The 26005-nt window shown below is 41.4% G+C and overlaps 2 protein-coding genes across 3 annotated transcripts in view; one reads left to right on the plus strand and one right to left on the minus strand.

Annotated features, from left to right (window-relative positions):
* mrpl11 (mitochondrial ribosomal protein L11) overlaps window positions 1-25755 on the plus strand; it is a 46682-nt gene extending 20927 nt beyond the window's left edge. The window contains exons 3-6 of the mRNA XM_017707042.2: window positions 15389-15484; window positions 21700-21793; window positions 22374-22533; window positions 25494-25755. Coding sequence (XP_017562531.1) covers window positions 15389-15484; window positions 21700-21793; window positions 22374-22533; window positions 25494-25596 — 453 coding nt within the window. The 3' untranslated portion in view covers window positions 25597-25755. The remainder of the gene's footprint in view (window positions 1-15388; window positions 15485-21699; window positions 21794-22373; window positions 22534-25493) is intronic.
* Window positions 183-5405, minus strand: tmem265 (transmembrane protein 265). Of its 2 annotated transcripts, none has more exons than XM_017707041.2 (2): window positions 5132-5405; window positions 183-1617 (listed from the first exon to the last, which is right to left on the minus strand). In XM_017707041.2, exon 2 carries the CDS (start codon window positions 1613-1615, stop codon window positions 569-571), a length of 1047 nt encoding a protein of 348 aa, XP_017562530.1. In that variant the 5' UTR covers window positions 1616-1617; window positions 5132-5405; the 3' UTR covers window positions 183-568. The 2 variants fall into 2 exon arrangements, with proteins under 2 accessions (XP_017562530.1, XP_017562529.1); XM_017707040.2 differs by having other exon boundaries at window positions 4849-5405.
* Window positions 25756-26005: the final 250 nt, after the last annotated feature.

The raw sequence follows: 26005 nt of genomic DNA on the forward strand, positions 1-26005 counted from the left end.
GACACTAATTGCTTTTTGAATTGAATTCTCTCAAGCAGCGCATCGACGACATCCTGGCAGTATTTGTATTCTTTGTGTGATGGTGTTCATGTAAAATTGGACATGGGTGCTTTCTCAGATTTCAGAGGTGTCTCAGTCTATGACAAATCAGACTATCTAGCAATGAGCAAGTGTGAAAGAGGTAGCTGTGTAACAAACATTTTATTACAGAGAATTACTAATAGATGTCATGCTTCACAGTACACGGTACAGGTTAAAATTCATGATGAAAGGGATTGAGAGAAACAACCTTAGTCTGTTGCTCTTAAAAGAAGGCACTTGGTTAATATTACTGTAACTCTCAGCTGAACCCTTATCCCTTCATATGACCGTGGATCATGGTGCATTAACCTTACTTGTTTTTTTGTTTTTTTTTTTTTGTTTGTTTTTTTTTTCTTCTTCAAAGTGTGCTAACAGGATATGTTACGCTTAGTGTTATCCAAAACATAATCTGCAGGAATGGCCATCAGCAGACTTGTTGTAGTTGCTCTTCCCGAGTAACTGGTGAGACCCTTATTGCTCGGTCAGCCTAGAGCTCATGAGAAATGTAGGCAGGTCCCAGGGAGGTCTCGGCAGGATCTAGGCTCCCACGTGAGACTGAGTGTCCATGGCCATGAGCACGTGAGAGCGAGTGGTACCGAGAGGATGGAGGCACTGGTGATGTGTGCCCTTGTCCTTGTTCTTCCCCTTGATCCATAGCTGCCCCCAAACTCTGGCTTTCCGCCCCTACATCAGCCCCTGCGCCCTGCCCCCTTCCCCCTCCTTGCCTGCGTCTCTCCCAGGCAGAACTGAGCTTAACAGCCAGAGCCAGCAAGTTCTTTCCCAGAAACACAGTGGACACCCGTGGGTCCCTGTACCACAGCATGCCCACACCTCGGAGCGCCAGTGTGAAAATGTTAATAGTGATGAGGCTGAGCCAGGGGTAGACAGCCTCCCTCCGAGGGCCCCTCAGGCCCGGCAAGGCCGCTGCTCCCAGCTCTGTGAGTGAGACACAGGGTAGGAGCAGCAGTAGCACGTAGCAGTAAAAGAACACGATACCATCAACCCACAGAGGAACTCCCACACTGCTTTGAGCCTCCCACAGGCCGGCCTGCAGGTCCAGAACGTCCAACAGATCCACCACCACCCACAAAAGTCGGCTCCTCACTTCCTGCTTCCTGCGGAGCGGGGTCATGTGGTCAGCACCTGTCAGGATGAGGAACAGTGAGGGCAGGCAGACAGAGAGCAGCAATGTGAGGGTCTTGCGTGCCAGCGGGTCAGGAGGCCGCCGCTCCTGCCTGTAGTTCTGGCACACGAAGAACAGCTTGAGCTGTAGCAAGGACAAGAAGAGGAACCATAGGGCATTGGCAAAGCCGCGACGAGGTGAGCGAGCCTCCTGGACTACGCCAGCAGACACAAAGCGCAGTGCCAGCAAGAAGCACAGGTCTCCCAGAGCCACAGCAACGCACGGCCATACTGCTGGTCGCCCGCTGCCCCGAGGCCCCAGCATGCTCTGCTCCAGCAGGTAGAGGTCAACCACTGCCATCGTGCTCACCGTCACCAGGGTAGACACACACACCTGGGGCGAGGGCAACATGCCTGACGTGGAAGGAGAAACAAGGGCATCGTTAGAGTATGATTACTCATTAAAGAACGTGTCCGTGGAGACTTTTGGAGGTCACACGCTTAATGCTTTTGAGTATGGTTCTGCATGTCTGATCATCAGTTCTAGCATAAAATTAGAATATACAAAGAAAGAGTTTTTTTTTCCACTTTTAGTGTGGAATTTATCCCCCCTCAAAAATTAAGCGTTGATTGCACATATTTACCAAATTATGGCTTTCCTTATGAATAGTGCATGTTTCAGTAATTACATCTTCTGTAATTCAACAATAGACTATTTACATTCTCCTCATGGCCATGGTTATCATCCTGCAGTGTTTGAACAGGGGCGCAGTAGCTTTCTGTCTGATGATCTGCACAATGAAGGTATTGGCAAACCAGTTATGCATGTGATCTTTGATGAGAAATGTTTGCCGTTCTAGCCAGCTTTGCTGTTTCTGTGGACTGTGGTCTTTTATTACACTCTAAAATGTAACCCACAGAGATGTGTGTAATTTCTCATACATAATATGATCTGTGTTTTGCTTGATAGTACCAAAGAAGATTACATTTGTGTTCTATTTTAACTGCTAGTGGTGTTTTTGCTACAAGGTCTAGTTCTAGATTATGTAAGATCCCCGAAGTGGAACTGCTGAATACTTGTTGTTTTAGACATCTAGTTACATTACTTAAGTCATTGCAATTACATGAGCCCACACTTCTCCACACCAAACAACTGTGTATTTCCCAAGAGGTCACTCCATTACAAATGCATCTGAAGTCTTGGAAGTTTTAATAATGCTTCTCCTCCATCTTTCCAATTTTGCCAAGTTCTCTGAAGAAGGCATAGTCCAGTTCTGGTGTCACCACCTTATTTATTATTAATTAATTGTGCTGAAGTGAGGCCAGGCATGCTGTCAAAGCTTGTTTTCTTCAAGGATGGTCTGCTGTTTTGATTTTCACAGGCACTGCTACAATGATTACAAAAAAAGAAAGAAAAATGCCTTTCACTTGCAGTGAAATGTTCTAAAACGGCTGCAAGGTTATGTGTGGTGCACTACAAATTTACAGCTGTTTCTGAGCCGTATAGCAGCATTCAAATTCTGTCAATCAGTTGTTCTTACTGTTGCAAATGCAGTGTGAATTAATATATATTTTTCTTTAAAGCAGCAATAATTCTGCCAAGGACAGTGTACAGCTATTGCATTGATTAGTGTTGAGAAATGATTGCAAGCTTTACGATCAAATCGAATGCTTGTCTCTTCATCCCATTGAGCTCAAAAGCCAGTCATCTTAGGGATGTCCATGGAGCAGCTTGTATCTGCTGCGGATGTCAACAGGACATGCCAGGATCGATGGCTTTTTAATATGAAAATCATTAACATTTGGGAATTGCAGTAATGGCAACGTTTTTAAATCCACAATTGGAAAACAGTTAAGCTGATATTATTTAAGGCCTCTTAAGACTTGCTTTATAAAGAATTTTGTTTTGGTTCTGACTTGTATACACATTAAGGGAGGGCAGCTATGTGGAGGTGTGTGTCTGCAGAGGCATACATGAAGAAGTGGGTGTGCTGGAAAGTGAACTAGAACAGTGGGAATGAGATGGGGAGAGAAAGATAGAGAGAATGATTCATTCCCTTGGTTTTTTACAGACCTAATAAAGTGTTAGCGCATGATGGTAATAGTTCATAAATAAGCCCAGGGAGGGAGGACGAGAGTGACGTGGAGGGAGATGAGCGAGAGACAAAAAGCACAAGAGATCTGCTGGGTGAAAACATTTTTAAAAAACATGGAATTTCAGAACACTAGATGGGAATAGATAGAAATGTATTCATAGCTGGGGGACTATATAAATTAAATGCATTAATACTTAGTGTGGAGAAAATGAAGGAAATGTGTTTGGTAAATGACCTAGAATGATTAATCTTCTCAGTGCTCGGTGGAATGAAAAGAGCGTCTGCGTTGCTAATGTCTGATTACAACCAGAGACTTTTTTTTTTTTCCCCCTTTACAGCAGCAGATTTCTAGCACTGAAATGAAATGGGCTCCAAAACTACAGCATGTGAAGATTGGAGTTTAAAGTAGGCTATCTTATCCAATGCAAAATGCTGGCACTGGGCAGAGCGCTTGATCATTCACAGCACGCCTGATAATCACTGTGTTATCAAATTGAAACCTTGCACGCTTGCAGGCTCATCTTTCTGACACAATTGTCAACTCGTAATTCACTTGGATATGAGTGAAGACAGTTGGATAGGAGCGTGCCCCTCCACAAGGCACGTCAATAATGACTAGACTTCATCATCTAGTGCCTACCAAGCGACAGTGCCGACAGGCAGTGCATCCCATTTTAGCATAAGTATGAGTAATGGCTTGGAAAAGTGCACAGGTGAATGTGCACCCGTGTGTATAAGCTTCCATACATTATTCAAGCACGGATTCCTTGATGGCCTCCACTTATATGGATGACAAAATACTAGCCTTAAGTGAATGGCTTTAATATCTTAAAATATAATCACTGACCTCTTAAAGGGATGTCTGTATGAATTTCCTTCAAACAGAGCCTTTTTTTGACAGTTGCACCTTGAGTGCATCTGCTGCTGTTAGGCAAAGCTGGGTGCCCATTTAAATAATGTGAACACGACCACATACCCTGCCTTGAAGTGCTGGAGGCTGGATGTGTGCCACGTTCCCTCATTGACCGAGAGTGCTATTCTTCAACAGTTACGTGCAAGGTTATAACATTGATCTCGGACATTAAAAATAATACCAGGCCTGTTGAAAGCCGATGCACTAGTATGAAAGGGGATGATCATGGTGCCACGGCTGATGCATGCCAGCTCTGGGCATAGATTAAGGACCTTATATTCTCAACACAACAGCTCAACGAAAAGGGTGACAGGTGATCTTTATACAGGTCTAATTAGCACATTTTAGATAAAGTTTTATGGCAAATGTTTGGAAAGTCCACACTGATTTGAAAGGTAACAAAGTGGTTCAAATGTAGGAATGTGTGCAGCACTTTTAAAGTTTTTTTTTTTTTTGGCTTGTAGAAACGCAACCTGTAAGTTTAACGAGCAATGAAACCGCAAACCCGACACTTTGAGTCAACTTCATATAAGATCAGTGATAAGAGGACATGATGTTTTTGGCCAGTAATCTGAGTTCACCAAGCTTTATTAAGTACCAAAAAACAGCACGAACATCTAGATTTTTTTTCATTACCTCAAGTTGATCGGTCCAGATTCAGGGCTTCCAGTCTCATTCGTGCAAAATCCTTCAGTCGTTTCAATAAACCGTTGCGGTAGCTGTACCTCAGCATTACCACATATCGCTAAACCCAAAGAAGCCATTTAGGCTACTCGAAGCTCAATAGCTACATTGTCCAGAAAACAACTCGCTTCGCGCTTCAAGACGCGCTGCGGGCGGGGAAAACTAGCGAAAATTGTATTTTTCCTTTCTGTCTGCGGACTCCTCTGGAGAACAATGTGCTAGCCCAGAGCCTTACGTGAAAGCCGGAGGAGGTTTTGTTGAGGACTGTTTCTCCAGGTTTGCTCGGCTCGGCTCGGCTCTCGCTGCCCGGGCTGAGAGGAGGACAAGTCGGTCAGAAGTGTCGTACAGCTTCGGTGGGCGCCGAATCCCTGCTGGAAGTTGCTTCACACGGCGAGCCGGGGATCCATTAAACACTCGAGTCGACGAGAATGAGCGAAAACTGAACGGAACACGTCGCCTCAGAGAGTTTGTGATTGCAGTGTGTGATTTGTAGGCAGTGTACGTGCCCTCCCCTCTCTTTCCTTCCCTCCCTCACCCCCTCCCTCTCTCCCTCACCCCCTCCCTCTCTCCCTCACCCGACGAGCCGTCCGTTTACTTCCCTCATGGCACCCTCTCTCAGCTTTTACTGTTGGCTGTACCACTGGAGACCGCAGGACGGGTTATATGAGCAGCCCACATACAAGAGCACAATCACTCTCATCTGTTCAGATAATTACAATGGTACTTGTTCAATCATGGCTCTAGTAATTGCCCTGCATATGAGAGAAATAAATCCCAGATTATCCTGCATAGGCATAAATGATTGTGTGTCCAAATGGGGCTGGGAGGTACTTCTGGGTATTTTTTATTTATTTATTTTTTTACCCAGATGTTGCCACCTTTTTGCTTTTTTTCTCCTGCCTTGTCTTATCTTCATCCTCCCTTCTTCTAACTCATAGTAATCTTTTTTTCACAATATATTTCTTTTTTCTGTCTTCAGAGGTACAGATTTGATTTTCTTATTTGTGGGTTTGCTTCCTTCCTTCATTGTTCCTGCAGCTAGCAAAGCTTGGAGCGAATACTTAACTTTGTGATTGCCATTTTAAAATCTTGGAGTGGTGCTGAATTTATGGTGCTTCAATTTGAGAAGAGGTGCTGTTGTGTAATTGGTGCTTCATAATGGCAGGAATTTTGAGGATGATCTTGTTATCTGTTCCCTTCCCCTTTAAGTGTTCTGGCATGCCAGTATCTGTCCTCTCCACATAACATGTAAATTCAAAGGGACTCTGTCTCACTCACTCTGTCTCTGTGTTTCTCTGACTCTCTCTCTCTCTCCCTCATTTTCTTTTACAACCTTCCCCCTCCACCTCATTTTATCCTAGTAGGGGGGGGGGGTCATCTTTGAGTGTGCAGTTTAATCAGACCCAAGAGAGACAGAGAAGAAGAAGAAGAGAAATGGGAAGCCGAGTCATCTTTCTTGTCACAATCATCTGTGTGCTCCACTGGTTTTCAGAGAGAGATTTTCCATTCCCTGACTTCAATTTGTTTTTTTGGCCTGTGCCTCCTTCTGTTGCATTCTTTCTCGTCTCTCTCTCTCTCCCTCTCTCTTTCTGTCTCCCTCTTTCCCTCCTGTCCCAGTGGGTGTGGCTGAAGGTCACTTGGCTCTGGCTCTCTCTCAGCATAAGAAACAAGAGAGAATAAGTGAAAACCAGGGCATGAAAAGGTGCAAAGGATGGAGTAGCAAATGTCCAGCAGTGCACAGTCATCACTTTCTCCCGTGACATAAGGGTGAAGTTTGGAAGGGCGTGAAGGATACCTCCGGAGTGCTAAGAACCTGACTGCTGCCCAAAATGTTCCTCCATACAAATAAGTTCCAATCCAGCAGAGTGCTCACACACCCCTTGGCCATCTGTCACACAAAAGAGCTGCAAACTGTCACCAAACACACCTCATTCACTGGGGACAGATGGGCTCCCTATGAAAATACTGGACTACAGTACAAGACTGTGGCTGCAAGTGCTTCATTCTGTTAATATGTCCATGCCCACCCCACTTTGTCTGGCATTTTGGCTACAGACAAGGATTCATATGGTAAACCGAGCAGTTCAATGGCCTATTCAAGTCAATATTTTCCACCTTTTTGAGCTGATTAACTGATTTCCCATGAGGAAACCAGTTCGTAAACTTTGTAGTTATGAAAAAGCGTATTCTGAGCTGCAAATTCGAGAGCTTCATGTTCCTGAGATAACGTTTCTTTTTTCTTCATTGTGTGTCATACACAACATCAAACCAGTCATGCACATGCCCTTCAACTCTACGTATGCCTTTTTAGGTACTGCAGTCTGCGAATCTTCTGTCGGATCCGGTGATTGAGTAGGTTGCATCTAAGATGGCTTCAGAATCCTTTCAAACACGATTTACTCTTTTGCTGCCATACCAAAGTACCGGCTCAGCTGTGAAAAGACACCATTAAATTTAAAGTGACAGATGAATATGTCCTAAGTGTCATGCTTTACAGCATTAGCACATGTAAAAATAACACTCTGCAGAGCAGAATAGGCCTAATATTAATCACTGTTGTATTTATGAAAAAAAAAGCAAACCCTGTGCATGTCGTTGAGGCCACAGTGGATTTTAGGACCAGAATAAATGAGGCCATTAAGAAGAAGAACTCCAGCTGTGGCATTCCCTGCAGTCTCACGACTGTTCTTATATCTTCGCTAGCTTTTGGAGTGCTCAGATGAACCACCTCTGATTTTTTTTTATTTTTTATTTTTTTTTGTCGCATATCGCAGACTTAAAAACCCTTTTCTCCAGCGGCTCTAACTCCACTTTTGAGGTTCTGCCCAGCATGAAGGGTCTGGAGTCATGTTTAAGAGGCTGAAGTTAATCAGCTGCATGACACCTTGATAGGGAGGTGTGTGATAAAACAAGGAAGAACTGCAGCAGATTAAATTAGGGGAAAAAAGTTAATCAGGGTAATTAATGAGAGTGTCTTACACTGCAGAGTTTAATTAACCCCACGCTCCATCCACCCATGCTTCCATCCTGCCACCCTCTGCCAGGGCGATGAATTGCCTGTGCTCACATGCCAGGGGGCAATTAATCCTCCTTGCTGCCCCAAGGCTGTGTCCTCTGTCACACTTGTGCGCTCACGTCCTGTCCAGAGCAAAAGGGGCGTGTTCCGTTTCGCTTACCGTTACATACGACTGCACACGGGGGAGAGAACAAGCCTTTAAATCTTCCCCAGTGAAAGTTTGCTTAAAAACACTATTGACATTCCTTTCCTCACTTGCTTGTCCTCACTTTGACTCTTGTATTCTCACACTTTAATCAGAGGAGGCTTTTTGTCACCTAAACGGTATCATTTTCTTTCATTTGGCCCCTTTAATACACATACAAAGCTTCAGAGTAAGTCAAACTACTAACTGGATGCAAAAGCGCTCTCATTCAGACACTTAATTACACATTATTTTGTTCAGACAGACTACAAGTTGCATTGTTCAGCAACAATCCTTTAGACGCTCTGCTCTAAAGTGATATTAAGCCTTGTGAGCCCTTTAATCTTGTTCTCTCACTCTCACATACTCTTGCCCTCTCTCTATCACAGTAATGGAATGAACTTGCAATTCCATGTACACATGCCTTATTCATACAGCTCCCATATCCCCCCTCCACACATTAGTCCTCAAAACCCCTTCACCTGCTATTGTCAAAAGGGCTTCCTCCGTGTTTGTATTGATCCTCATTACGGTCCTCATCGGGAACATGACTAAACTATAGAACGCTCTTCTTTTAGGTTACTCAGAATAGTTCACACATGAATACATGCACATATATACACATAGGATCCTCCAGTCTGACCTTTATTTCTTTTCCAGCCCATTCTCCCACTCACATGCGTCTCTTATCCGTCTGAGAGCTTCGTCTCGTTATAACGAATTACTGGAGCTGAAAGACTAGCGATGTTAGTGAAGCGAATGAGAGATGGAGAGAATAGGAGGCGAAAAAGGCCACTGTGATGTGAATTACAGCGATGGCCCATAAGATCTTATGGAGTTATTATGGTTAATACATTGTGTCCAACTTTATTCACATTTCTTTCAGATTTGAATGTAGGCGTTAATGAGACTGACACTTCATTAAGAAGTAAATAAACAGTTATAGAAAATTAAAACTCCACCGCTCACTGAAGACACAGAGGCACTGAAAAACACCAAAACTGGACGCATTCCATCTGGCTTGGAAAGTCTGTTTCTGCATAAACAAAGCTAAAACCATGCACAGTCCACTTTTCAATTCCTATTGATAAATGTATGCCCAAAATTCCACTTTAGAATTATTGTTGGATAGACAAACAGCAAAACACAAAGGAATCTATAAAACATGATTGATTATAGAAAAATACTAATTGAATTACTTTTAAGACTAACTCTGAATATCTTAAGGAATGCTTAATCTCATCTATGTGATAGGATTCAAGCTAAGCTGTATTGAGGCTTTCCCCCACATTTTGGCCTTGGGGTGAACACAAAGGGACTGAAGCATCAAAGCGGTTTTGTGCAAATTTACTTATATTTTACTGAGGAATGTCTCAGGAAGAAATCATATGTACACATATGCACAGCCATGACATGTTCCAAATTTTGCTTCTTTAGGTCTCACTGGAGCTACAAGATTAAAATGGCTAACAAACACTAGACGTCTGTAGCCACAAATATATACATTACAAGAACATTTCTTGACATGCTTTAAAAGCATCCAGGTCTTCATTAAGGACAGACAGACTTGTTGTTTAGGGCACTGTATGACTTACTAAGCTATAAAAAGTGACAATTTCACCATGTAGCTGGCAGTGAATTTTTTTATCTGAAATGACTGTCTTCAGGGGGCGGCACGGTGGCGTGGTTGGTAGCGCTGTCGCCTCACAGCGAGGAGGGCCTGGGTTCCATTCCCTGGCCGGGTGACCGGGGTCCTCTCTGTGTGGAGTTTGCATGTTCTCCCCGTGTCTGCGTGGGTTTCCTCCGGGTTCTCCGGTTTCCTCCCACAGTCCAAAGACATGCAGTCAGGCCAATTGGACATGCTAAATTGCCCCTAGGTGTGAGTGTGTGATTGACTGTCTGTGTCTGTGTGTCTGCCCTGTGATGGACTGGCGACCTGTCCAGGGTGTATCGTGCCTTTCGCCCGAAGACTGCTGGGTTAGGCTCCAGCACCCCCCCGCGACCCTGACGGAGAAGCGGCTTGGAAAATGGATGGATGGATGGACTGTCTTCAGTGAAGTTTTGCTGTTTTTTATGATTCACAGAACTGTGCACATACTGAGCATTTAACCATATCAACAAGCCAGTATAACCTTACTGAAAACCTGGATGTGGTTTGAGTGGGTTATAAGAGAAGTTTTGGCAATGTCCGTCCATCCATCCATCCATTTTCTAAGCCGCTTCTCCGTCAGGGGGGGAGCTGGAGCCTATCCCAGCAGTCTTCAGGCGGAAGGCAGGATACACCCTGGACAGGTCGCCAGTCCATCGCAGGGCTTTGGCAATGTATTTACAGAAAATATTTTGGTGACTATTGATTTCTAGAATTTGTCCGTAACATTAGCGCCATTGATGCGTATGCTAAACTACATAAGCAAAATTTGGACAGCAAACCTGTCTTGGCTGAGAAACTACATCTTGGGTATGTGTACATTTGTTTACAATTGATTTATTAGATGTTTTTCTTGTAGGTGGCAGTGATATAATCACAACTAGGGGGAAATTTGGACAGTAGTAAAGGTTTTAACCCAGTACAGATCTTAAATAACAAAGTGTTGTATGACATTGCTTATTTTGTTTGGCCTGTTTTAATCTGTTCAGCTGCTGAAGTTACACCAGCAACATTGTTAGCCAGACAGAAACCAGATTTTTTTTTTCTGTATTTTGAACTGCTCGCTCAAAGCAATCTGAAGCTATCGGCAGTTTTTGTTATCTATCAATACTGCTAAAAGTATCTGTATTGTTCTGTGACACCAGCATTATCCATATATCGCTCAGTAGGGGCACTGCTTTCAGACATGAGGGTTTAATGACCTCTTAGCTTCTGACAAACAGTGTTTGTTTTCAGCTTTTGGTTATTTTTCACCTTTAAAATGTAGCAAAGCAGTGGCATCCGCTATCTTAAACCGATGCCAACGCACTGATTCGTCTTGTCAGTATGAGATTAATGCAACACATTTTTTCTTGGCTCTTCATAATCTTCCACTTCTTCAAAATTCAACTGCAACAGTCTTTCCTCGCACTCGCAGGACAGAGCGCATTAATTCTGTCTTCATGATGCTTCATTGGTTTCCCATAAAGTTCTTTGTTGATTTTAAAGTCCTTTTTATTACTTATAAAGCCCTTCTTGGTCTAGCGCCATCATACTTAACTGGAATTTCATATCCATATCCACCACATGAAGCACTTGTGGAACAGATATTATTCCCCACAGACTTCAAAGGAATGAGCAAGGGGCTAGAATGTTTAGTATTATGAAACCGTAGGGTGAAACTAGAGCTTAAATTCAGAATAATGTTTACATGATAATCAATAAAGGAACAGTGGTTTTTTAGGACATTCCCAGATTTCTTTGAAGCCGTTTTAAAGATGTTATACCTGAAAATGGTGTGTGCCAGCAATTCTTATGGGTTTTTTTTTTTTTATACACCTCCACTATTTTAGCCCTCTTGTCATAAAGGATACATTATGGGGGTATCAACGTGATAAAGAACTTCAATATTCCTCTGAAGTATTGAATAAGTCATCTTGTCCAGGGGAGGCCGAATGCCCCCATTGAGGTGATGTACAGCAACCATTTTGTTCCCCGGTACTCTTCTTTTATCAGTCACCGTGGGGAAAAGAAAGGATTTAATTGGACTGCTTGACTTCAGGATGATTAGATCTCTAGGCTTTAGCAGGGTGGACTGTCAATTTGGCCTGTACATCAAAGTGAATGCTTGTTCCCCTTGTATTAAATCCACGGCATTCTCGGTGAACCAAAGCTTTGCTTTGGAAAGAGTGCCAAAGTGCTCGTCTTTAAAAGACTTTTCTTTTCACTCAGACAGTTTTCCAGTCTTATAATGGCCTCACTTATGATAATGAAACATCTAGACAAAGAGCGCTACCTTCCGCTCCTGCTCTCCCATTGTTGCTGGCACTCTTTGAATGTCTTGTGTGTATGTAGTCCCAGTATACTTCCATCGCCTCTCATTACAGCTGCCAGTCTCTCTCCCCCACTGTGACACACTGTCTCTGTCTTATGGATCTGTCTGCTATCTGCTGTCTAGCACACACTGTGTCTCCTTGTTAGACCTCCCTTCCAATCACCATGTTTTTCCTCTGAAAGGTAGTGAAAGGCAAGTCAAGCAAAGTGGGGATTGCAGCAGTTTTGAAAACTCTTTGCTGGAGGTTGTTTTGATGACATTCTGCTAGTCAGTACTAACTCATATTAACCCATATTAAATTCATATTAAATTAAGAGTTCCACTTCTTGTTTACTTACCTGAGTAGGGCTTTGTTAGATGTCGGCCAAGTTGACATTAATAAGCAAGTCAGCTGGGGCACTGGATTCAGGGACTTTTGTTTCTCATTTCATTAGTGTAAGTACTTTTATTTTATTTTTTTTAAATTATTTATTGATTTATTTAATGTAAATGCAACATGCCAGCCCAACAGTAAGGCCATCTGCTGTGAGTATGATTATTCAGTGCCTGTACCCTAAAGTATTTGACTATTCCAGACCAGCAGAGTTTTTCTTGTGTTGACATGGCAACTGCGACAGTTTTTTTTTTCAGTGTAGAAAGGAAAAAAAATAGATAAATAAAGCTAAATAAATTAATCTTGCAGAAAGATCTCTCTAGGTGTATTAATATACTCAACAAGGCTGTGTTCGTTGTGACCTTCTCTAATGAAGGTTTTTAACGGAAGGATGGGCTCAGCATTTTCAAACCAAATGACTTTCCATCACATCTATTCATTCATTTCGTTCACCTCAATAATAGTGTCTGTGCTTCAGTGCTGAGTGCTTCACAAGAATAGATTCTTACAAGGGCACGTTTTAATACACAGACAATCCCTTACATCTCCAGTCCTGAAGGATTCTAGGGTTGCATTGTTAAATGAAGGTAATGTATCATTTTCTCTGTTTTGATAACTTTCAATTTGTGAATGCAGGACTTGATCAGGGGGCTAATCTTATCCACAAAGGACTAGTGTGGCTGCCCGTTTTCATTTGAACCAAGCAAGAACATGCCTGACACCTCAAGTGGTCTTCAAACAATTGTTTAGGTGTGCTCGTGACAGCTTGGAACAAAACTTGCCCTGTGCAACTAAGATTTGGGTACCCCTGGGCTTGGTAATTACATGATGTCACCAGTCTTACCCTCAAAGCAACAGTGTGCCTCCAGGTTTTTATTATAAGCACTCAAGTAGCTTGAAGACTGAGACCAACTTATTAAACAAGAGGAATCAGTTGAGCTTCTGCTTCACTGGAATGAAAACCTGCAATCACACCAACCCTTGAGAATAGGATTGGTTCTCCAATCCAATCCTTGGGAGTCCTTAGTTGAACCAAGCATTTTAGAGCAGAGAAAAGACTCAGTTCTGCCTATGGTACAGAGTATAGCCTATTAGTAATAGTTAGTGTAATAGTAAGCACTTGTTTTCTGACTGCTTCATTTTGGGGCAGACATGGTCTAAACATTAAACCTAGTGATGTTTCAAGGACATTTAAAGGGCCCATATGCTTTTTACACATTTTATCCCTGAGCTCCATTTATAATCTCTGTGTGGTTATATCTACCAAAAACATAAATAAATGATTTTCACATGTCTATTTTCCAGCTTCTCTTTATCCTTTAAAATGAAACAATGATTTGTTACTATACCTTTTAAGACTGGTGTATGTAAATGAACTCTGCTCTCATTGGCTGCCCTGTATTGTGCCTCATTCAAAAGCACTCAGAGCTGAAATACTCTTTATAATTCAAGCATGAATAGGCAGATGTATATAAATTAGTTATATCTGACATCATGCAGACAGGCTGTTTTTGTATCTTAGCTTCCAAATATGAACTGTATGGATGGCACATTTTTAAGCTTTAACAGTGTTCATATATTAGAGCAAATTGTTATTTGAAACCGGTGAGTAAAAATCATTTTTCCTTGTTAAAGGCCTATGAATAAATTGCAAGCTCTGTGGTTGTTTCACCATTTCAGAATTCTCTCTAGTGTAGGCTCAGTAATGTACACCTCACGTTCTGCAAGGACATCTGATGACAGGCGATTATAACTTTGCAGTTGAACAGACTGCAATCTGATTACTTCCATCTCATCCAAATCGGATGCCACATTAAAGCATCATAATATGGCTGTCCCTTAAGTGAGTGAACTGCTGTTAGCTTTAACTAAGGTGTAAACTTTGGTGGTGTGGTCTCTCATACATTCTCATACATGAATATGTATGTATATATACATACATACGTGTGTGTGTGTGTGTGTGTGTGTGTGTCTCTATATATACATTTTAACTATTCAGTAAACTCTGTTTTTGAACAGGCACGTTGTAGCTGGTTGGCCAAAAAAGAAATGACACATGTTCTTCAGAAGTGTCTGTATAAATCCAGGTGATATTCTGCTGCCTGGAAATCTTGGCTAGGCTAAAACCTAATCTGAGTCTGGGAAACTAGTGCTTAAGGCTATGTCTGCGTTTAGCTTTATGTGGGGATTTTTGCATCAAATTACTGACCCAGTCACTAAATTGAGTGTCTGGGGCTAGTGACAGCATGCCCATAGTCATGATAAGCGATTCATTGCAGAAATTCAGAACCTGGCTTTAAGGCAAATCCCCTTCACGGCAGCAGAATGAAATGTGGGTCTCGGTTGACATGGTGCCTTCAGGAAGGTCTGCTAGCTAAAGGTCAGTGTAGCTCTCCCTGCTGTAATTAGATTACTGATTAGTAGCTGCCTGAGATTTCAAGTCGCCAAGAGAAGGCATTTTGGTTGTGTCGAAGAAACACAGGAGAAATGGCACCCAGTGTTGACTTAATGTCAGCTGTACATTTAGCTCTCTCTCTCTCTCTGACTCGTCTGGCAGGGACCAAGAATGGCGAACTCATTTATCACAACTCTCACAGGCATGATGACTGCCATATTCTTACCACCCACCCACACAAGCACACAAAGGCATACACACACTCACCCTTGGCTAAATGGGCTCTCCTTCAGTCCTTTACTCTCATGCGAGCACAGGCAGCCAAGCATGCACAGGCACTCAGAATGCGCCAATGAGTTATTGAGTGATTGACACTCTCAATGCAGCCTTTCTATAAATGGTCTTTGGTATTCATCAAAAGAATGCCACCGTGAGTGGAGGTCCAAGATGTATGTACCCATCCAGATTTCTCTTTTGTTTTTGGTTTGTTATTATTTTTATTTTTTCTTATTTTCTGAATCCATAACCCTCTGTCTTCTCTCCTGTGTGTTTGTTATTCCAGCGAGGCATCCCAATTGGCGTATTCTGTAAAGACTTCAATGAGAAAACGAAAGACCTCAAAGAAGGCATCCCTCTTCCCATCAAAATCAACGTCAAGGTAGTATGCTGACTCATTTGCAAAACAGTGTTCATTTGGTTTTTCCATCGTAGAACCACTCATATCCGCTATGTCCGAGTGGACACACCATTGTGGCGGATTATCTCTATTGATCTGGCTGAGCTGGCCCATCTTCATTTATGTAGGTTTTATGACTCCTTTGAGATGCTTGTACACAATTCTACCCCAACTGTGATGAGCACCACCACTGATGCGGTATGAGTGTTAAAGTACGGATTGGGCCTTACACGGTTATTATGTTCAAATGGTTGCCTGTAATGGAATCGACTAGTATGCAGAGCATCTCTAAGCTGGCTTTGACTTTGAAATAAGGAGCTGCAGTGGTGCAGTGCACTTAGTTTTTACCTGACCTCAACTTGCCTGCCCTTGTTTATTATAATGTATTTGCCAAAGACACTGTTATGATTTCAGCTCTTTGAGTTATTACTGGTAATGTACTCAGCTCAGTGCTTTGTAAAGTAATGGAGGCAGCTGAAGGATTTGTCTCTTGGGTGCATTAGGAGAGTTTTACCTGACACCTTTAATTTCTTGTGTGCTCTCTCTCTCTGCAATCATTGCCTCCTCTTCTTCTGCCCTCCTTATTTTTTACCCACCAGGTGAAATGAAACGCAAGACGAGGTGTAGTCTGTCTCAATCTTTTAAATAAAGATGGATTCCCAGGCGTTAGTGCTGCTTGCAGAATCAATGGCAGGGCAGTAGGTGAAAGGCCCATTACAGAAGTTGGGAAGAATGTCTTTTTATTATATAGGGGTCGCTGATGACAAATTTTAAAGGTCCTCACATGACTACGTAAAGTGCAAGTGCTGAGTGCAGGTCCCAATTCCATTTCATTTATGTTCCACTGCTTGAGTTAAGCACCCTGTCTGAGTATTTTTCAGTGGAAACTCATGAACAGCAACCTCCTGTCCTTCTCAGTCAAATGGAGGGTGGTATTTCTCATAGTAGTGGGCAGTATACCAGTTGAAATTCTTGTTCAGGTATTAGTATTGTTATAGCCATTATGGTGGTAAGCTTAGAAAAAGGACAGATAGCTTGATGTAAAAACATGCTAACATTTTCCCCTTTGGCTGAGTGGTTATGTTTCAAATGAAAACGCAGCAGTGCCCTGATCACCTCCCACTGTCTAGTCCATTGCATCTGAAGTAGTCCACTTTGTTTTTGATTCCTTAGTCTAACATGGATATCTGATTAAAGTGCTTCCTTTTATATTGCCTGAGAAACCTGCACATATGTCTAGGACCAGCTCATACTGTCAGTGTGAATGCATGTAATATTTTCAAAATTCTAGCAGTGTCTGGCAGTTGGAGGTACGGGTATGGGACAATGAGACAATTTGAGGAACTCAACAAAGCTTAAGTTGGCTCATTCAGGATTCCCGTTCCACCTTGAATGGTACAGCAGTTACTTTTAGGTGTCTGTACAGGTGCCAGTATGTAACTTGTGCTCCATTTAGAGCAGAATAGAAAGTTAAAAAAAAAAAAAAAAAAAAAAAAGCTGTAGAATAACTTCAGCCTTGTAGGAATTAAGGCATGATGCAACATTTGAGCACTGTTTTGCCAGGCTCGTGGGGCAAGTGATAGAAAACAATGTTGGCGTGGGCTTGACTATTTATTGTTTAGTTTTGTTTTTGCAGTTTTGCACAAGAGAAATATTTCAGATTTAAAAATGCACTGCCAGAAAAATAAACAGATGTTAACCTACACATATAGGTTTTCCTAAGCATCTGAAATGGTTTTATTTGATTTGATTTGTTTTGAATATATTCACCGTGATGTATACCGAAACCATCAAACATTTTATTTATGCCGTGATATAAATATTTGGCCATACCAGCCACTACAAATTCAATACTGTAAAAGTTTACCCCATAGCAACACCACCCAGTCAAATGTATAAAGCCATGTATAAAGCACAGCCACAGTGAAAAAAAAACCCAACGACTACTGTAAGATTTTAGAGTCTTGAATATGTAAGTGTTCTGGGGACTGTTTTGACGGGATTTGAGTCTGGGGCCTTTAGTGAAGGAGGCTAGAGTTAGATATTTTCAGAAATACTGTCAACTTTCAATTGAATCCCCTTGAGTTTCCCTGTCAGTGGTGGCAGTTGTGAAAGCCTGGAGGCAGAAAATGTCAGGTTGTGTTGTCTCTGTGGTGTTCAAGGTACGGCACCAGTGGTCCCTGACCTAGCTGTGAGACATTTTCAAAGGCACAGAGTGAGAACAATCACTTTTCCACAGTTACGCATTGAGCTCCCTTACCTTAGTTTCAAATGTACACATTGTGATTGGTTGTTTTTTTAAACAACCTACAGCTTGATTTACTGTAAAGCTTTAAAAAAATGGTGTTGGAGAGGTTAAAAATTCTGGAACAGCCTCCATGGAAATCTCTCTCTCTCTCTTTCTCTCACTCTCTCCCTCTCTCCCTCTCTCTCTCTCTCTCTCTCTCTCTCTCTCTCTCTCTCTCTCTCTCTCTCTCTCTCTCTCTCACTCTCATTCCAAGGCTCAATTCATAGCCTCCTATTTCCTCTTGTTACAATGGAGACAATTAAATATTATACCTAATATTAAAGGTGATTCCTTTTCGTGTTGATGTGCTCATCATGTTTAAATATCTGCAGTACTTTCTAATGAGGTTGAGCAGTTAAGATGTGTAATTTGTGGGCAAAATATATGGGCTTATTGTCTTGGTTCTCTAACTGTGCTATAAACCATTTCAACATGTTCAGCCTGTCTATTCAACTCATAAAACACTGACTTCATTGTGTTTTCATTGCTTGAATTGTTTGAGATCATTAGGTGCCACTGTATTGAACACTTTTTGTATCTTGAGTCCTTGAGCCTTCTTGGAAAAAGACTTGCTCGAGTTTAGTTTAGGGATGACTGCATAAAAGCTGTGAATGCAATATATATATATCGAAAATATAACAGCGAATTACACTGAAGGCTTGACAAGTGATGTAGGTATATATAGGACAGGGGTCAGCTCTTTTACTGCCCTGTTGTGGCTCTACAGCAAAGTTAGGTTCTTAGGTAAAAATAAAATAATCCTCCTTTGCTGTAAAATAAACCTGCTGATTGTTCTATTCTAATACAGGTTTAACAATAAATTGTCTTAAATGCTGGAGTTAATTTATAACTGCTAATTTACCCTTTAACCCTGAACGTTGACGCACAGACTTCTGGTCACCATAGCTAGCTTCTATAGCTAGTAGGAAAAGGCAAAGAGAGATTTAAGATGAACATCAATAATTCAGAGACGAATGGACTTCTAATCATTTCACCGGGTTTCCTGATACGTTTAATCTACAATGAGAAACTGTAAAACACAAAGTTGTGAGGCTGAGGTCAGCTTTTCCTTTGCCAGCTTCTTGTTCAAAGTCTCTATTTAAGATGGAGCGCAACAGTTTAAAAAGGAAACTGGAGAATGTGAGGCTCACTTTAGCCTTGTCTCCCTGCAAGGCATTTTACAAGAATATATTCTACTTTTGAGGCAAAGTTTCCTGCTGGAGATTTAAGAAAAGCACCTACAGCTACGCTAAAAAAGATTAAAGCTTAAAGCAGAGCAAAGTAAGCCTGTGTGTGTTATATTTGTTTAGCCTATACTGAGACATATTTACAGCCAAGATGGTAAAATAGACATAAAATGTTGTGCTTCCCAAGGTGGTTTGATTTGTGTTGAAAGGATTAAATGGCTCTTCTTAACATCAGGGTTGCCATTCCCTGATCTAGGATTTCAGAGTTGGGAGCCCTATTTTTGGGGTCAGCAACAGTATTTTTTAATTTATGTGATATTATATGGATTCATCAGCACTGGTATCATGAAAAACTAAACTAATAGACTGTTTCTATCTTAATGAAGATTTTTCTGTGAAGTTTTTGTTGCATCCTTCCTTCTGCCAGCATATAACTGGTGTTTTTTATTTTTGTTTGTTTTTTTTTTGTTTTTTGTTTTTTTAACAAACCTGCAAACCTGAATCAACCATTCCTTTTTTATTAGTCACCACTGGCTTCAACCTTGCTAATCAGCCATGAATTCCATTTTTCTGAATTCCCTTTTTTCAGTCGTGAATACTAGCTTTGGTCAAGGGAAAAGAGAACAGTGGAGTACTAGGACGTCCTCCACCTTTTTTATTATTTTTTTTAACACTGCATGGGTGATTTCACACCTAGCTGTTGGAGAGTTTTTGGCAGAACAAGTGATCCTGTGGAGATAAAATACTGCTGGATAGAATATGACAAAAAATGGGTGTTTTTTGGCAAACCTGAAGCAGGGATTCTTTGTTATTAGTCACCACTGGCTTTCTACCTTGCTAATCAGCCATGAATTCCATTTTTCATCCTGGGTCTTTCTGATTTTGCTGCCATGAATACTAACATTGGTCAAGGAAAGGGAGGCCAGAGGAGTGCTTAGACTTTCTTTAGCTCCTCTAGGTTTTTTTTATTTATTTATTTATTTATTTAAACGCTGCATGGGTGATTTCACACCTTGCCGTTAGAGAGGTTTTGGCAGAACAATCGGTCCCGAGAAGGACCAAATTCTTTCTGTTTGGGCATTATATCTCTGACCATGGTTCAGTGGAGCTCCAGAGGCCAGGGAATGACTTTGTACCTCTGTCCAGACTGATAGTCCTAAGCAATATTTTGCTGAGGTCTGAAGAAATGTCTTTGGATAATGCTCCCAGAAGCAGTGTGCTGCCAACTGCCACAACTACCGGCATCAGTTACTCGCATTTTATCTTGCACCATCTCTCTCTCTTGCTCGTTTGTCTAACACATCTGATTGTTTACTGAAGCATTCCAGCTGCACACCTTAATTGGGTTGATGGGATCCATATTCATAAACAATTTCAATCTATTTGCAACTGCTACTGATAGGAAGAGCTAACTTGAATGCGATGTGTAAATAGGGTGGGCAAAGTGGCAAAAGATAATATCATGACACTTAAAAAAGAATTGTTCATTATGCTGAACATTTTAGTTTTTTTGAGGTTTGGTGAGTTGGAACAGACACAAAACAACCTAAGTGCCACATTTAAACAATACTACCAAAAAGTATGAGTACAAATTAATTGAGCATTTCATTTTCTGCACTGCAGTTTAACAAGTGTATGTATTCTCTTTTTGTAGTGAAACACTGGCTTACAGTGCTGCCAATATTCACAGTATGCTTAGAAACACAGTTGTGATGAGATTTATAACTATAACAATAAACATTGTCACCTTGCCCAGCCCTGTGTGCAAATATGAAATCAGATGGTAGTGAATACAGTAACCTATGCATGATTGAACTTGTAAGCCTAATAAAATGTTAAAGTTTGGCTACTTGTGCTTTTTGAATAATTGTCCTCCTATGTGAATGGCTTATGCAAAAATGTGCTGCCAACTTAAAACAGAGGAGGAAAAACCCTTAATGAATCAGAGGCTAAATGCAAAGCAGGCCCTAAAGCAATGTCTTTTTCGCAGCCGTGCTGACGAGGGATCTGCTGCAGTGAGAGATTAGCCTGGCTGGCCTCAGTTAAGTGGTGGCCAGCCTGGTGGGTGTGAGAGTTTCTGGTTGATGGTGCTAGCTTTAGGGTTTAGCTGGATGGCTGCAGTCGATTTTGGCCGTGCTAGCTTGTCGCGTCGGACTCCCTGTGAAGTCCCAGTGGCCCTATTAAGCTGTCTGCTGTGCGCTCATTGTCTTTGATCCTCTCTGTGACGCCTAATCCGTGCCTTAAAGCTTCAGTTGCAGCAGGCCGGGCAATTGTGTGCGTGTGTACTAGCTTCACTGGAGGCACAGAGTCTATGAAAGGCTGTCAGAGGCTGTAGATGGCAATTAGATTCTTGTAGGATTCACAGGCGCTGTTGGAGGAGATAGGATGCTGGCTCATCTTTCTGCAGAAGTGTCACAAATAGCTGTATGTGCACATGGAGATAGTGATGCATTGGTTTTAGATTGGGATAATAATCTTAAAACATAGTAAATATGAACAGTAAGGCTTTTTATTTAAATATGTTCCAAAATGTATTAAATAAAACACTAGAAACATTAAGCACTGTGTCTGAATAAAATATCAGACTGTCCTTTGTGACGCATTCCTATGGATATTTTTCGTTATTACAGCTTGTTCTCTAACTTAAAGTGGCCAACATTGCCTTTTTTTCTTTTCTGCCATTAAAAGATGTTGTACCAAGACTGTCTCTCTCTTCCCTCCAGCCGGACAGGACGTATGACTTGAAGATTGGGTTGCCTACTGTGTCTTACTTCTTGAAACAGGCCGCAGGCATAGAAAAAGGAGCAGGGAAGACGGGTAAGCCAGCTGTAATATAACCACAGCTGTGGTCATACATCAACCCAGGCTTATTTCAGCTATCTGCAACCCATTTGTATGTCTCAGTCCTGGCTTATGTTTCAGTAATGGACAGGCTTTCCCCACAGGGTGTTGAGGTTCAGAGGTGATTTATTTTTTTTTTTGGGGGGGATTGATGATATATTTATAGTGAGCCGTGCTCGAAGAGAAGAAGCTAAATTAAGGGGAGAAAAGCAGTGTCAAAAGGGGCTGCACTCAGGAAAGAGAATCAGAGATTTTGCCTCATTTTCCTGCATTCCGGTCCCCTTCAATTATTCCCTCTTTTAACACCCACTCTTTTTTTTTTTTTTTTACTCTCTCTGCACTTCTATTAAGTTTCTTTCTTCCTCTGCCACGACCCCCTCAACCCCCGCTCGCACAGTTCCTGCTCACTCTCTTGCACCATCACACTCTCTCGCTCTTGCTCTGATGTTCTCACTTTGCCCATCTCTGACTCTATCTCTCGCTCTCCTAACCAGCTGTGTGTGTGTGTGTGTGTGTGTGTGTGTGTGTGTGTGTGTGTCTCTGCTGCACTCACCAGGGCATGAGATAGCTGGGATGGTGTCTGTAAGGGCGGTGTATGAGATAGCACGGGTCAAGGCCCAGGACGAATGTTTCAAGCTGCAGGATGCCTCAATGCAGACAGTGGTCAAGAGCATCATCGGCTCAGCCCGATCCCTCGGCATCAAAATTGTCAACGAGTGAGAAAACACAACACAGCCTCTCGCATGCTGACACTATCCTGGTATACATAGAGGACATAGAAGAAATCAAAAACAGTACACACAGGACATACTTAAAAATAAATACAATACATTAAAGGTGCACTACATGCAGAAAATAAATACAGTAAATTACATTACACACAGGACAGACTGAAATCAGATACAGGACATACAGGATAACAAGAAATCAGCTGTAATACAAACAGTAACATGCACAATTTGGGCATCCCTGGTTAGAATTTCAGTTATTGTGAATTGCTAAGTGAGTAGAAGATCAGAACTGATCTCCAATATGCACATGATTCATATGAACATTTTAATCAAGATTTGTGTGTTATTTTTGTTTTCTACAATTTTAGATGGCGGGGGGAGCAAAAGTCTTGGCACCCATGGAGATTTGAACTCTCAAATAACTTTTACCAAGCTTTCACGCCTTAATTAGCTTAGTTAGGGCTATGGATTGTTCAGAATCCTCACTAGGAAATACCAAGCGATGCAAATTTCAAAGCTTTATAATTACTTTGACTCCTCAAAGCTTGTTCCAATAATCAGCAGCTCTGGGCCCCGCTAAGCAGCTGCCTAGAACTCTGAAAATTGAAATAATTGATGCCCACAAAGGAGGAGAAGCTATGAGAAGATAGCAAAGCGTTTTCAACTAACTTCTTCCTCAGTTTATAATGTAAATAAGAATGGCAGTTAACAGGAATGGTTGAGGTCTGGAAGGCCAAGAAAACTTTGAGAGAAATGCTCGTAGGATTGCTAGACCGGCACTGCAAAAGGCCTCAAGAAAGATTTAGCACAATGAGGATTGATGGTGCACTGTTCACTATGCAGGGATACCTGCACAAATATGATCTTCATTGAAGAGTCACCAGAAGAAAACCTGCATCCACACCTCAAAATTCAGCATCAGACATTTGCAAAGGAACATACAGGTGTTACTTTTTGGAAACAAGTCCTGTGGACTAGAACCATTCGGCAGTTCTGAGTAAATGTATGTTTGGAGAAAAATCAGACCTCTCCATTTGTTAAGCATGGGAGTGGATCAGTCGTGCTTTGTGCATGTGTTGTAGCCTGTGGCACAGGGAACATTTCACTGGTAGAGGGAATGGCTTCAGTTAAATGCCAGCAAATTTTGGAAGCATAAACATTATCAAAAATCTGTGGATGCAAGATGGCCCAAGAATCTTACAGTAGCTTTTTGGATGGAAGGATGGGCAAAAATCCACCAAATAAGAACTGAAAGACTCTCAGCTGGCTACAAACAAGCATTTACAAATGGAGATATTTGCCAAAAGGGTTGTTACTAAGTGCTGGCCAAACTTTTGCTTTCAGGCCTTGTTCATTTTATTTTCAAACTGTACCAAATGGAAATTAAAAATGAATCTTGCTTAAAATATTAAAGAAATGTGTCATAACTTTATGCCTTTTGGAAATCAGGTCATCTTTTACTTGCTTAGCTATTCACAGTAAAATAAATTTTGGCCTGGGGTGCCCAAACTTTCGCATGCCACTGTACAAGATAACAGTAAATCTGGTTCAAACAAAATATAGAGGACATACAAAACATCACATGCAGTTTATACGAGGTATACAGAAATCTTTGGAAGGCTGATCTTGCCAGGTGAAGGAGAAACAGAGAAGAGGAAGAATTTCTCCTTGACACAATATGCCTTAGTATCTCAAAATGTTGACTTTGAATTCAGATGCAATGCATATAGGTTTTACAGAAATATGTTCAAGCCTATTCCGGCCAGGTAAACGAGAAACAGAGAAGGAGAAAAAAATGGCAAAATATTGGCTTAGTATCTTAAAATAGTGATGTGTGTTCTTGAATTTTTGAAGGAGTAGCTCAAAATATTCTTTCTTGTTCTCAAAATATTAACTTGATATGTCAAAATAATGACTAATACCCTTTTTTTGACAATTTATTATTTCAAAATCATACATCAATATTTTGAGAGAACATCAATCATTTTATGTAACAAGTCATTATTTTGAGATACATTGTCATTTGCCGTTCCAGAATCAGATCATAGCAATTTTAGTTTTTTCTCTCTCTTCTACCTTCCGCAGTAAATCATATGCGACAGACAGACAGACAGACAGACAGACAGACAGACAGACAGACAGACAGACAGACAGACAGACAGACAGACAGACAGTATTCCTTTTTATCAGAACAAATTAAAATGGCTTTTGGTTAAAGGTGTTTAGATTATAGTTTTACTTTTCTTTCATAAGTAATACACACTTATCGAAATATGATAATAAACATGATCAAACATAATTCCATTTCCAAATTCAGTAATCATGGTGTTTTATGTACCTAAATGTATTCAGCCTCATTTGGAATTGTCAGTCCTTCCTCTGTGTTTACTGAAACATAAACTTGGTCTGCCCATTAACTAGTTTAAAAAATAATCTTAACTTTAATGCTTTTTACAAGTAATAGCTTAATAAAGATGAAAAATCACCATGAGATGCTATATAATGTCTTTTTTATGCACACACATCCACAGAAGGTTTTCTTTCAGCTCATGGCAAAGCCGCTGCCTGTTGACTTGTGTACTTACAACTGTCAAGGTGAAGATAAATTTCACGTCATTATGCCAGTGTGATTTATCAGCGTTTAGAGGAGCTACGAAAACAGGAACCTCATTACATTACTGATTTGAGACCTCTGATTCTTCTCAGAGGTGATATTGTTACTCTTTGCAGAATGAACCTTGTCACTAAGGCACAAGCAGTCTGACTCATCACGCATGAAAGAACAACGTTCATCCTGCATTTCAATGAAGGATGGCGAGTTTTGAAATTCTAATGTAATGCTGATGTATCTCTCCATCTATCTCTTCCTCCATCTACTTTCTCCATACCATCCTCTGCTGCCGTTCCCTTTCTTCTCCACTCCTCTCTTGTCATCCCTCTGTCAGCTTGTCACCTGAAGAGTACGGGGAGTTTCTCCGACAGCGAGAGGAGAAGCTGAAGGAGGAAGCTGCAGCCACTGCGGAGGCACCCGCAGGGAAGAAGAAATAACAAAAAAATCACAGAGGATCTGCCTGTCATGTATTTATACTGCATCGCTGTCAACAACCACCACCCCCTCTGCAAAATGCAGAGACCATTTACTTGTGGAAAACTTGAATTTACACAGTGTCTGTCTTTGGTAATAAAATATGCTTGTTTTACACCCTCTGCTGTATTGTTGGTGGTTATTGTGCCTCAGTTTCCACAGCTCACTTTTTCCCCTCCCCTCATGCTCTTTGTCTCTCTCCATCTTCGTTTCTCTCTCTTTTTCTCTCTTTTGTTCTCTCAGTTTCTCGTTTGCTCTTTGCCTCTCTATCTCTCCCTCCCGTTCTTACTTCGCTCTTCCCTTGTTTCCCTCATTGGAATTCACATACCAGAGCAAATGTTTAACCACCTCAAAATTGAGGCTAAGGAGATT

This window comes from Pygocentrus nattereri, chromosome 8, assembly GCF_015220715.1.
Source record: "Pygocentrus nattereri isolate fPygNat1 chromosome 8, fPygNat1.pri, whole genome shotgun sequence".
Taxonomy (NCBI): Eukaryota; Metazoa; Chordata; class Actinopteri; order Characiformes; family Serrasalmidae; genus Pygocentrus; species Pygocentrus nattereri.

Excerpts from the sequence above, each read along its gene's own strand:
- tmem265 (XM_017707041.2), bottom strand. The coding sequence starts at position 1,615 with ATGTTGCCCTCGCCCCAGGTGTGTGTGTCTACCCTGGTGACGGTGAGC.